General features: G+C 40.0%; 2 protein-coding genes across 3 annotated transcripts in view; both read left to right on the top strand.

The window, feature by feature from the left end:
- Positions 1 to 12,363, top strand: part of LOC143909790 (uncharacterized) — a 743,449-nt gene that overhangs the window by 68,404 nt on the left and 662,682 nt on the right. The window lies entirely within an intron of this gene.
- HERC2 (E3 ubiquitin-protein ligase HERC2) overlaps positions 1 to 12,363 on the top strand; it is a 39,088-nt gene that overhangs the window by 24,815 nt on the left and 1,910 nt on the right. Inside the window, exons 48-81 of the mRNA XM_077426986.1 lie at positions 17 to 115; positions 188 to 324; positions 402 to 626; positions 698 to 817; positions 893 to 997; positions 1,072 to 1,227; positions 1,301 to 1,462; positions 1,537 to 1,767; positions 1,871 to 1,994; positions 2,868 to 2,986; positions 3,054 to 3,209; positions 3,277 to 3,505; positions 3,575 to 3,729; positions 3,853 to 4,014; positions 4,089 to 4,208; positions 4,286 to 4,418; positions 4,494 to 4,640; positions 4,727 to 4,992; positions 5,059 to 5,203; positions 5,274 to 5,452; positions 5,522 to 5,649; positions 5,722 to 6,107; positions 7,836 to 7,930; positions 8,006 to 8,112; positions 8,282 to 8,459; positions 8,530 to 8,783; positions 8,858 to 8,964; positions 9,047 to 9,174; positions 9,244 to 9,393; positions 9,535 to 9,654; positions 9,723 to 9,915; positions 10,553 to 10,747; positions 10,822 to 10,994; positions 12,169 to 12,299. Coding sequence (XP_077283112.1) covers positions 17 to 115; positions 188 to 324; positions 402 to 626; positions 698 to 817; positions 893 to 997; positions 1,072 to 1,227; positions 1,301 to 1,462; positions 1,537 to 1,767; positions 1,871 to 1,994; positions 2,868 to 2,986; positions 3,054 to 3,209; positions 3,277 to 3,505; positions 3,575 to 3,729; positions 3,853 to 4,014; positions 4,089 to 4,208; positions 4,286 to 4,418; positions 4,494 to 4,640; positions 4,727 to 4,992; positions 5,059 to 5,203; positions 5,274 to 5,452; positions 5,522 to 5,649; positions 5,722 to 6,107; positions 7,836 to 7,930; positions 8,006 to 8,112; positions 8,282 to 8,459; positions 8,530 to 8,783; positions 8,858 to 8,964; positions 9,047 to 9,174; positions 9,244 to 9,393; positions 9,535 to 9,654; positions 9,723 to 9,915; positions 10,553 to 10,747; positions 10,822 to 10,994; positions 12,169 to 12,299 — 5,515 coding nt within the window. The remainder of the gene's footprint in view (positions 1 to 16; positions 116 to 187; positions 325 to 401; positions 627 to 697; positions 818 to 892; positions 998 to 1,071; positions 1,228 to 1,300; positions 1,463 to 1,536; positions 1,768 to 1,870; positions 1,995 to 2,867; positions 2,987 to 3,053; positions 3,210 to 3,276; positions 3,506 to 3,574; positions 3,730 to 3,852; positions 4,015 to 4,088; positions 4,209 to 4,285; positions 4,419 to 4,493; positions 4,641 to 4,726; positions 4,993 to 5,058; positions 5,204 to 5,273; positions 5,453 to 5,521; positions 5,650 to 5,721; positions 6,108 to 7,835; positions 7,931 to 8,005; positions 8,113 to 8,281; positions 8,460 to 8,529; positions 8,784 to 8,857; positions 8,965 to 9,046; positions 9,175 to 9,243; positions 9,394 to 9,534; positions 9,655 to 9,722; positions 9,916 to 10,552; positions 10,748 to 10,821; positions 10,995 to 12,168; positions 12,300 to 12,363) is intronic.

A 12,363-nucleotide genomic window follows, 5' to 3' on the forward strand; every position in this document is an offset into this window, starting at 1 on the left:
AACTATGTATTAATAGGTATTTCAAGCAATGGTCGAGACGTCACTGTAGATTTTCCTCAGCAGCGGGAATGGACGGGACAGTTGTGCGAAATGGAGAGAGTAATTGACGCACCATGTAAGTTAAATCTGTGTAAAATACGGATAGACTTTCATATTGGTTTGGTTTAATTTAAATTAATTATTTTAGTGGAAGATACAGGCAGTATAATCGGTTGGAGAGGATGCATCAGATCGGTGAGAGTTTCGTCCGGAGCTGCCGGAGTTGCGCATCTTTTAGATGGAATTCCTCACACGTACTGGCAAAGCGATTCTCCCCGTGGAAAAGTATTGCTTTTATTTGTACATGTTTCGTTGTTGATGTTTGATTGTGTGTATTTTATTATAATGGTTATTTCCGATAGCATTGGATTCGTATCGAGATGCAAGCTGGTGTCGCCGTTAAGAAGCTGGCACTTCGCCTGTCTCCGGCCGAAGGTTCATATTATCCTACTGTTGTGTCGGTGCGAGCTGGTAGTACTTTTGTCGAAGGCGAGTTGAAAGACTTGCGCACTGCTCATGCTCCGGCACCGACTTCTCCGCCGCCGTCTCATCACGTCATGCTCACGCTGCTTAATGATGTTAAACAGGTATAAAATATTTCAAATGTGTAATAATATCACTTTGGAATTGTATTTATTTTTTTTTTTGTACATTTCAGTTCTATAGATGTATCGAAATTGTAATTAAGCAATGTTGGAACGGTGGAATTTATTCTCGGATACACGGATTGCGCATAACCGGAGTGAGACTTCCTCATTCACATGCAGAGGCTCTTCAGGTCTGATCCATATATTGTTAGTCGTATCAGCTTGATGAATCTTTGCCGATTTTAATATTCTAATTCATTATTTAGGCTATGAGCTTTTTAGCTGAAGATTGGTGTGATAGTGAACCAGCCCTCACCAGTCTATTTACTACTCCTGAACTATTGCCTGCCATACCTGATGATAGTCCTAAAGTAAGTCAATAATATATTCAACAATAAATATTAAATATCTTTTATTTCATTCAACTTAATGGTCAACTGTTTAGGTATATGTATGGGGATTGAACGATCGTGGCCAACTCGGCGGAATAGCCGGATCTAAAGTTAAAGTTCCCACTCTTCAGGCGGCTTTCAGTATGCTAAGACCCATTCAAATCGATGGTGGTTCGAAAACGCTATTCATCGTATCTCACGATGGAAAGGTATATTCAATTATTTAGCTGATTTCTTTCATCATTAATGTATTATTATTTTATTTATGTTTTTCTTTTTTAGTTGTACACTTGTGGAGAAGGTACCGGAGGACGTTTAGGTCTGAATCATTGCAATAACGTGGCGACACCTCTAGCAAATCCTTATTTATCTCAGTATGTCGTTCGTAATGTGGCCGTCCATTCCGGCGGTAAACATGCATTGGTGCTCACCGCAGACGGAAAAGTAAATTTACAATCGCTATTTTCATTACTATATGTTGTTCGTATGTGAATGAATGCTGATGGTTTTTCTTTTAGGTGCTGTCGTGGGGTGAAGGAGAAGACGGTAGGCTCGGTCACGGCGATAAAAGGTCACTGTTGAAGCCGAAATTGATATCAGCTTTGGAATCTATCAGAATAGTTGCAATCGCTGCTGGTTCAGCCCACAGTGCAGCAATCACAGCCACCGGGCAGTTGTATACTTGGGGCTTCGGAGAGTACGGTCGTTTGGGGCACGGAGATCACGTCTCGCAACTGTCACCAAAATTGGTAAATTTATATACTTTTTAATATACATATGTATACGAGTATAAATAAATATCCATTACCTGTTGTGGCTTTGCATGATTGTATTGTTTCCATTTCATTCTAGGTTGAATCTTTAAGCACTGAACGAGTCATACAAATAGCATGTGGTTCTCGAGACGCTCAGACGTTAGCTTTGACAGATCAAGGGAAAGTTTATTCTTGGGGAGACGGCGATTTCGGCAAACTTGGTCAGTATAATCAAATGTATTTAGGTCTAGAACTCAATATTAATATATGTTATGAGTTATGAATGTGCTCATTCTCTCTATTCCACGGATATTCCGTCTTGTTGAAGCGTGTGGAATCTGTCACTTTTGATCCTCAACTCACCTTTCACAAATACATCAAGAGAGTCGCTGACATTTCCTTTCGTCAACTCAGATTTGTTTTAAGATATGCAAGGTTACTCTCTAACCCTTTGTCTTCTTGCTTGCTTTTCAACTCGTTTGTTAGTGGCAAACTAGAGTATAATGTGTGGAATCCGCATGAAGCAAATTACTCTCTAGGGATTGAAAAAGCATTTCTTCGTTTCCTATATAGAAGAGAGTATGGGTATTACCTTTATCTCTACCTAACTATTTTCCTTTCGGGCTTGCTTGGGTATAATTCCCTTGAACTGTGGAGAAACTTATCATTGATTCGTTTTTTTCTCCAGCTTCTATGCCATAATACATCATGCCTGTCGTTGCTGGAACAGTTGGGACTTTATGTCCCTAATAATTATGTGCTTTGTAGATATCAACATTTTATGGTACCTCCTGCTCGCACAGTTCTGTATTTGATGGCTCTTTTCCAAAATTTATCCGACTTCTTAATGAAGTCGTTGCTGCTGTGCCTGAATTTGATATTTTCATTAGGTTGTCTGGTAGCCTGCGCTCATCATTATTTTCATAATTGGATATGATGTATGAGTGAAATTTTGATGTTCTCTCTTCCATTAAGGCGTCACGGGGATGTTTTGAATTTACGGCTTGTTTTCATATGTAGACCATTGTGACGCATTAGGTTCTTCCTGTAATGCCACAATGGTCCAAAACTATAAATAAATTAATCGTTTTCAGGTCGTGGTGGCTCTGAAGGATGCTCTTTGCCTCAAAACATCGAACGTCTCAACGGCATGGGTGTTGTTCAAGTTGCTTGTGGTGCTCAATTCAGTCTAGCGCTAACTTCCATTGGAGAGGTATTATTTTTTCTTCAAGCTTTTTATATGCCTTTGAATTGTTTTATCATACTTTTATCGTTATCAGGTTTGGACGTGGGGTAAAGGAGACTATTTCAGACTCGGACATGGCACAGATAATCACGTAAGACGACCGGCACTCATTGAAGCACTTCGCGGTCGAAAAGTCGTACACGTAGCCGTCGGAGCACTACATTGTCTAGCAGCAACTGCTGATGGACTTGTGAGTGTACAATTTATATTGAAATTGGTTTATTTTAGTGGAAATATAATAATTAATTGATTTATAGGTGGTCGCTTGGGGTGATAACGATCATGGACAACAAGGTAACGGTTCGACTGCTGTCAACAAACGTCCAGGTCCTGCCATCGGTTTGAATTGCAGCGGAGGCACTTTGAGAGTTGCTGCTGGCTCTTCTCACAGTATCGCTTGGGCTTCTGCTAAAAATCCTCCGTCTCCGAATCCGCAGCCTGTCACCTTCGCCAAGCCGAGAGATCCACTGGGTGCTCACAGCTTAGGTATTCGATTGGCATTTGAAGCTGCCGTGAAAAGTGTTGCTATGTTTATTAATTATACTGTATTGTTAGGTTTATATGAAGCTGAAGAAGCAGCAGCAGCTAAAGAAATGCCGAAAGGTGGAAAAGATCTGCCGTCTTTAGCCCAACAAGTCCTAGCGTTGGAGCCTTTAGGATCTAGACAACATGCACTATCGCTTCTGCTCAACGCTGCACATATTCTTCAGGTCATTAAATCATATTAGAATATTTTTTCTTTATGAATGGAACTTATCGGCATAATCAACTCAAAAATAAGTATTGATTCTTAAAAAGGTATTTTATTAAAAGGATATATTTTATGTTTACAGGCGAGAGCTATGATAATAGAAGCTTTGAGACCACATTGCTCGCTACCTGGTGAGCTTCCGATTACGTGCCCACCTCCTAGTGTGCCTGAAGATGATTTTCCTTCAGATTTAGCCCGCGACGGTGGAGGAGAAGCCCCTGCCGATCGTCAAAATATCATTCCCGTAATGCTCTAATACAATTTTTTTAGTAAAATGATTCAAATCTGTATATATTTTAATTGGATTTTTTATTTTAGAGTTGTGTTAGCACTCCACTGAGTGGTTCGTTGAGCTCACGTCATTCTACTCGTATGTCGGCCAGTGCAGTTTCCGTAGCTGCCGTAACTATGCCGAGTCCACCACACGATAAGCCTCCGGTAAATACGATTTTAGAATTGCTCCTCTTTTGTGTTGTGTTGAAGTTTGTTTCAACTGCTTCATTACGAAATTTCAGATTGCCTTGGATGAATTTACTAGTTTGTTAGGAGAAACTGAAGCTCGTGGCCTTTTGGAACTGTTGCGATTGGCTGTTGCTGGAAGAGTCGGAGCTCGCAACGGTCCATCTGTTATAACTGCTGTTTTGCTAGGTATTTGGCACAAATACTTACATACGTTCATATTATAAGTGTTTTATTTAACGTATTTTATTTAAATGTCTTCAGCTATGTGCGCTAGTAACGAAGCCGTTCAAGAAACCGTCAGAGAAGCTTGTGTGAATGAGTTGGAACAAGCCGGGAACGCATCTCCGACTCCTCGATCTGTCGTGCAAGAATCGCCTCATCCTTACCCTGATGATTGTTCCCTTTCAGGTTTTCATGAAATATACATACATACACATATATGGAGCATTTTTAATTGGTCATGTTAGACTAACTTGTTGATTTTACGACTACAGGTGAAGTTCGTATACCTGGAGCGATATCCCTACGCATCGAATTCGATCGAATGTGCTCTACTGAGCGTCGGCACGATTCTCTATCCTTTATGGACTGTCACGATCGTGTGCTGGCCACCCGCTCCGGAAGAGATCCTCCGGATTGGTCGCCCGACATCACGGCTCCGGGCGATTGCGTCCGTTGGAGATTCACCAGCGACACCTCCGTCAACGGTTGGGGATGGAGATTCACCGTTCACCCGCTCATGGCCTTCCCCTTTTCACACGTAAGCATTATATAACACAATGGAACCACATTTGGAATAGTATTCTTACATTAATTTATTATTCAGGATATGGGATCAGATAGAAGAGTGTTATCGAGCGCTTGTGTAGACCTCGCTATGAAACTTTTAGTGGCGCCGCTACCGTCTGATCATCCGCTGACTCCACGACTGTGCTCTTCGCTCGCTAACTGTGTGCTTTTACAATGCCTAAGTACGTTCACTTTTATACTATTTTAATGTGCTTTTAATTTGTAAACATATTTACTCAATCGTACTTATAGGTGCATCACAACGATCATGGGCAGCGAAGAAACTTCGAATCCAAGCGATCTCCGGACCTGAAATCGATATCACTACGGGCAGTTATAAAGCTTTACCGGCAGCTCTATTGACTCAATATGAATATGAAGAACCGCTAGTAAGAGCTGGCACACATCTAATGCACTCTCATATCTTCCGGGTGAGATATTTTTGATTCACACGTCATCACGGTCCAGGAAGAGTTTGTACTATTATTTGAATTTTATAGGAATTGGCAGCGTTAACTTGTCAACTACATATGGACATCCAGCTCTGCATCGGAGCTGAGGCCGCCCATTGGGCTTGGTTCCGTCGATATTGCTTAGCTTACAGAACAGCCGAGGCTCTCATTCAAAGGTATGTATTACATACTACTCAAAGTTAGATTGGTTTGATTCAATTTTTATTTATTGTATTGTTTAATTGTAGGACTCCTTTGCCTGCTTCTTTCTGTGTCGAAGTCAGTAAAAGAATCAGTGAGGTTGGAACGGCTTCGGCCGGTTGTAATTCCGCCAGCGAAATTGATAACTCTACGTCTTGGGAAGATCATACTGTGTTCACTCGCCAACACGACGAACAACTTTTGCAGTGGTTGAATAAGCGTCCCCAAGATTGGTCCATGTGGTGGGGAGGAGGCGGCGGAGTCGTCTACGGTTGGGGTCACAATCACCGTGGCCAATTGGGAGGTGTCGAAAGTGCCAAAGTTAAACTGCCGACAGTCTGCGATGCACTTTCATCTCTTCGTCCTGCTCGTCTTTTGGGCGGGGAACAGACTCTCTTGGCCGTCACCCACGATGGAAAACTCTATGCTACCGGTATGTACATACATACATATACGTGGTAGACATCATTGTTTGATGATTGTACCTCCGCCCACACTGTTCTTTATTGGATGGCTCCTATTCCAAGAGCTATCCGACTTATTAACCGTTTGCTCGCGGCCGTCTTCTATGGAAGCTTTGGGCGACAAGTCTGTAGCGCGGCTGTCTTCCATAGAATTTCTGAACTTTGCACGGGATTTTGAGGCTTATATGCGCCGATTGCAACTGTTTTAAGGTTCAAAATTGGTTGAATATATTACTGAGAGTTGAATGCCATCTATTCAATTGGCTTAAAATGAATATATACCAGTCAAAAATTAGTTTTTTGTGGAACCATACTGAAACCTCGTTTATGTGACGTCACGTCTTCATACAATTATGAAGAATGATTATTTGACAATTAATCGAAAACTACGAGATATATTATGTATTTTATTGTTTAAAATAATACTTTATGTTTTAATTAACATATCTGGTTACATGAGTAAATATTAAAATCTATATTTAAGGTCGAAAACCCGATTGCCAAATTCGCCAAAAAGGTGCCGCGTACAGGGCTATATTTATTGCCGCGGGCAAAGGGTTAATGAAACTGTTGCTGCTGTGCCTAATTGTGATATTTTCCACAGTGAGATTAAGTTATCAGATTATATTAACACTTTGAATGCTGACCAACGCCGCTCAGCGTTTTTCAAACAAGTGCATGGGCCTGAAAAACGCTTATGGGAATTGTATTTTGAGCATGTATAAAATAAACAAGAATACCATCCACTAAGCCTTTCCAGATAGCATTGAACATGGGTCGTGTAATCCGTTTCATTCGTTTATCAACGTTTACACCGGAATTTCTGAATTTATAACCATAGCAGAATTTCCCGATGGAAATCCCTAACTGCTGAGTTTTTTAGATTGTGGCTTGGCATTTTGATTGTGAGCATTACATTTTAACAACAATAAAGAAGATGATAAACTAGTTTTGTAAAAATACATTCATTAATAGACTTCTTTTGTTTATTTTATATTTTTGCAAGATATATTAGAGAGTCTAACCACACCTTGATTAAACTCGAAATCCTCGGCGGTAGCTATCTAGGGTTTGTTTGGATTAGCTACAATTTTTATACCTGCTTTCTATTGGATTTCTAAATAATCCTAGTTGGAAATGTTGGCGAAATTTTCAGCGTGGCGGACTTTCAACAGAAAAGACATCAGCACTCAAAGAGTTAACCTATTTATCTGGTAGCCTGCGCTCATCATTATTTTCATAATTGGATGTTATGTATGAGGGAAAATTCGACCTTCGCTCTTCCATTTGGGACTCACGGGAATGTTTTGTATTTACGGCTCGTTCTTACATATTGGGGCTGACTATGAATTCAAGACATTCGCTACTATTTATTCCGTTTATTTCATTTTTACAAACCGCCTTTACGTTTCCCTTACGATTACAATTCAGAGGACAATTTACCTCTTATCCGATCGTTTTCATACTTTACCATATTGCTCATTTTGGTCATCATTACTTTATTTTTTCTTATGTTCATTTTTATGTAGTATTTTTCTTTTTATTCTTATGTAGACCATTGTGGCGCATTAGATCTATAAAGCCACAATTGTCCAAAACTATATATAAATAATTTTCTGAAAGAATAGTATTTATTCAATATGCTCATATCTATTTATTTTTTTTTTATATATATAATTGGTTGTTTTACCTCGCAGGTTACGGTGCTGGTGGTCGTTTGGGTATCGGTGGTACAGATTCTGTCTTAACTCCGACACTTCTAGAATCCATCCAGCATGTTTTCATTACCGATGTTTGTATTTTATCATGATTTATTACGGTTGGTATATACATTTTTCTTCATTTTTTTCATGTATGATGTTTGTAGGTTGCCTGTAATTCTGGTGGTAAACATTGCCTAGCTTTGTCTGCTGAAGGTGCTGTGTATAGTTGGGGAGAAGGAGAAGATGGTAAACTCGGTCACGGCAATAGAGTGTAAGTAAATTACACCATATTTCTTATTTATACACCTCACTATAGTCTGTATTTTTAATAAGGAGGATCATTTACTCTTCAAACTATCAAATTGTGTAGTCAAATCCTTTGGAAATGGGCAAAATTACAGATAATAGTTTACCTTAACAACTTTAACTGAATTCAACAGGCAATTCGATCGTCCCAAATTGATAGCGGCTTTAGTAGGAGTTGAAGTAGTCAAGGTAGCGTGCGGTGGAGCACATTCAGCTTGCATATCAGCAGCAGGCCACCTATTCACCTGGGGCAAAGGTCGCTACGGCCGTTTAGGTCACGGCGATTCCGAAGATCAACTCATACCGAAACTTGTAAGCATTCAAATTTAATACTTCATATAAAATATACTTATGTATTTATATATGTAAATCCTTCATACAGGTGGAAGCACTAGTCGGTTATCGGGTCATCGATGTGGCATGCGGCTCCGGCGACGCTCAAACCTTATGCATCACCGATGATGATAACGTCTGGTCTTGGGGCGACGGAGACTACGGCAAACTGGGTCGAGGAGGATCCGACAACTGTAAAGTGCCACTGCGGATCGAATCTCTGGCCGGCCTCGGTGTATCTAAAGTAGAATGTGGTTCACAGTTTTCCGTCGCTCTGACTCGATCCGGAAGTGTCTATACTTGGTATGTCTTTTTTTACTAGTATCATATTTGGTTTGTAAATGTTTCGGTATTGAATGTGGTGTTTGATTCATTAGGGGCAAAGGCGACTATCATAGATTGGGTCACGGAAGTCCAGATCACGTCAGACGCCCTCGGAAAGTACACGCTTTACAAGGACACCGAATTGTTTCAATAGCGACTGGTATTCATTTTGATTTTAATATTATATATTATTATTTTTGTTTTTTGTATAACTTACATACATACATACAATATACTTTCAGGATCTCTTCATTGCGTCGCTTGTAGTGATATAGGTGAGGTTTTCACATGGGGCGATAATGACGAGGGACAGCTCGGAGACGGTACGACGGCTCCGGCTCAAAGACCAAGACCTGTTTTAACACTTCAGGTTAATATTTTTTTATATACTATTGCCTATTTGCCTGTGATTTGTTTATATATTGAGTTATTATTGCAGGGGAAGAAGATATGTATGGTCGCTTGTGGATCAGCTCATACAGTAGCGTTGTGTCGTGAGCCGACACGAGCTCCCAAAGCTCCATCTCCACCACCTTTAGAGCTTCATCTATTGCATCTGTTACCCTCATCAGCATTGCAAAATAGATTGGTATTGGTTTATACTTTACGCATTGTATAAAAATCTGGTCACATTCAAGAATGACTTTCTATCGATTGATTCATATACCATCTATTTCTTGTACTAAAAGTAAGAATGATAATATAATAAAAAATATGCTGATATTTCTAGGTATTGCTTCACCAAGGGGCCGAGATGCTAATGCCTCTGATAGCACTGTTGACTCCGAAGATAATAGAAAAATTACGTTCCCTCCTACCGTACCAGGCTAAGGAAGCTGCCTTCAGAAAGGTACAACTACGATAACAAACATTTCACTTACTGACATTTAGATATTCTATAAATCCGGTTTTATACAGGTCGTAATGACGACAATGGTACGAGACCGTCAACATGGCCCCGTCGTGGAACTGAGACGATTTGGACGACGCTCCAGATCTGGCACATCAGCAGCCGGACGCACAGTATTTGCGCAAATGGTACAAAGACTTCCATTGCTCACCCAAGAAGCTTTAGCACTGCCACATCGAGTATGGAAAGTCAAATTTGTCGGTTAGTATAATGGACGTTCTAATTTTTATATATACATATGTTACATTTGAAATGTATCTTCCAGTTGTAATATATTTTGACTAATATATTCCATCATACCTGGTACTACTGTTATAGTTGAAATGTATTTTCAGTTGTAATATATTTTCACTAGGAATATATTCCGCCTAACCCCCGTAAGTTGATTAATATATGGCAAATACATTCCAACTGGTCAAAATATATAACAACTGAAAATACAGTTATAAGTTGGTACCAGGTTAGTTGGAGAGGTTTTGGTTTTCGTGAAAATGTCATTCAACTAGTAAATTGAGTTGGAAAGTCACATTTTTGTTTTGAACGCATTCTTAGAGTTTACCTAATACGGTACTCATTACCTTTATTCGTAATACCTAGCAAATATTAACGCATTATTGAATTCTAAAGCATTCGTAAAAACATCAGATCTATCAAAACTCAACCGTTATTTTACAACTGGTGCACTTTGTTGAAAGTGTATTTACGTTTGTAGAGATATAATTTACTAGTTGAATTGATTGATGACGTAAATCGCCAGTTAGAATATATTACAATATAACATATACATATGTATATAAGATTATGATCTGTATTCATGTATGGTTATAATTTGCTTCAGGTGAAAGTGTCGACGATTGTGGCGGAGGATATAGTGAGTCCATCGCCGAAATGTGTGAAGAACTTCAAGGTGGTATCGCTCCGTTGCTCATCAGAACGCCCAACGGCCGTGCCGATGCTGGAGCGTCTCGTGATTGCCTCCTTTTGGATCCGACGGCGTCTTCGATCCTCCACTTGAATATGTTCCGATTTTTAGGTATGTGACGATACCCCATAAGTGTGGATTTATTTGAATTGGCCGTGTGTTTGAGTGAAATTTTTATATTTCAGGTGTTTTGATGGGTATCGCAATTCGGACAGGATCTCCGTTGGGATTGCATCTGGCTGAAGGGGTGTGGCGACAGTTGGGTGGCCAGCAGTTGCGTCCTACAGATCTGGCCGAGGTGGATGCTGGATTCCTTCCGGCGCTGCTCTGCATCAGAGACATGACGCCGGATCATACGGTAAAAATTGACTTTACTCTAAGCTAGTATAAAAAGATCACTATATTGTATTATATTTAGACTGTAACAAAACAGCTTGTATTAGAATATGTATTATAGGACAGGAGTCATAATGAAACTCGGTTGAGTTTTTAATAGGATCTTTTTTGATGTTCAGTATACAAGTTTTTGCAAGTATAGAGTATTCACAGCGAAAAAGGGTAGTTGTCGACTTTGAGTGATGTCATCATCTTTCAGGAGTTCCTATGGGCTTAGTGTGGACTAGTGCAGAGCATCGTAACCTGTGCACCGCGGTAATATGTGTTCCCCGAACAGCACTTCGTCCTAATGCGTGCGAGTGAGATCGCGTGTGAGGGAGAAAACCGATGTTAGTCAGTGTTTTTTCCCTATGCATATACGGAATAACTAGCGACTGCCGATGAAGTACATATGTATGTACGTAGCTGACAAACTCTACGAGTCGTAAACAATGTGTGCCGCGAATATCCAATGTTTACAATGCTCTGGATGATTTAACCAATGGCTTGGACAGTGGTTAGCACATTATGCTTTCGAGCAGAGTGGTCACAGGTTTGAGTCCCACTAGAGTCCCGCTGCTGGCCAGACCTTGGTTTGTGACACCAGATCAATCGTTTCTTATCAGAGTTTGCCAATTTTTCTGATTTTCATTGAAACGCTTCCTGTAAAATTAGCATCTCTCTTGCTAATCTCAAGTTATTCAGCGTCTTGAGGTTCACCAATTATAAAAATGTTGCAAAAATTTCTACTTAGATGTCACTGTGGATGTTTGTATGAATTCGCATTTGTATAAATGCTTATGTATATTGATTGTATTGTATCTTTATAAGTACACTGTAAAAGGCGAGTGTACAAGTTTGATGAAATAAATAAATAGTGTAAAAATGGGCTTACGAGTGATGAGATCATGCTTCTGGGGGTTCCTATGGGCTGGCGATCGTTAATATGAAGCGAGTCGAATTGGGTCTTCGCCCTCATGTGGACGAAGATATTTCAGTGAAGGTCAGCTCTGCATGCTCATTCAGGAACGCGATGATGCAATCATGCGACTTTTTTTTTGTGACCTCGATTCAGTATTTTAGCGCTCTAACCTGAACAGCTCGTTTTAGAATAAATGGTATTTCTCGATGTAACTTCTTTGTTAATATATTTTCAGGAGTTTCAATCATTAGAGTTACCATTTTCTACTCCATCAGCGTCAGGTCGAGAGATTCCCTTGAGTACGCAACAGCGTCGTATAACCCCCGAGAACAGACACGAATATGTCTCACTCGCATTGAACTACAGGTATGTTCATGTTCATCATCATCATTATACATGTAATTTGATCCAGAAGTGCTCACTAAATCCA

This window comes from Arctopsyche grandis, chromosome 3, assembly GCF_051622035.1.
Source record: "Arctopsyche grandis isolate Sample6627 chromosome 3, ASM5162203v2, whole genome shotgun sequence".
Lineage (NCBI taxonomy): Eukaryota > Metazoa > Arthropoda > Insecta > Trichoptera > Hydropsychidae > Arctopsyche > Arctopsyche grandis.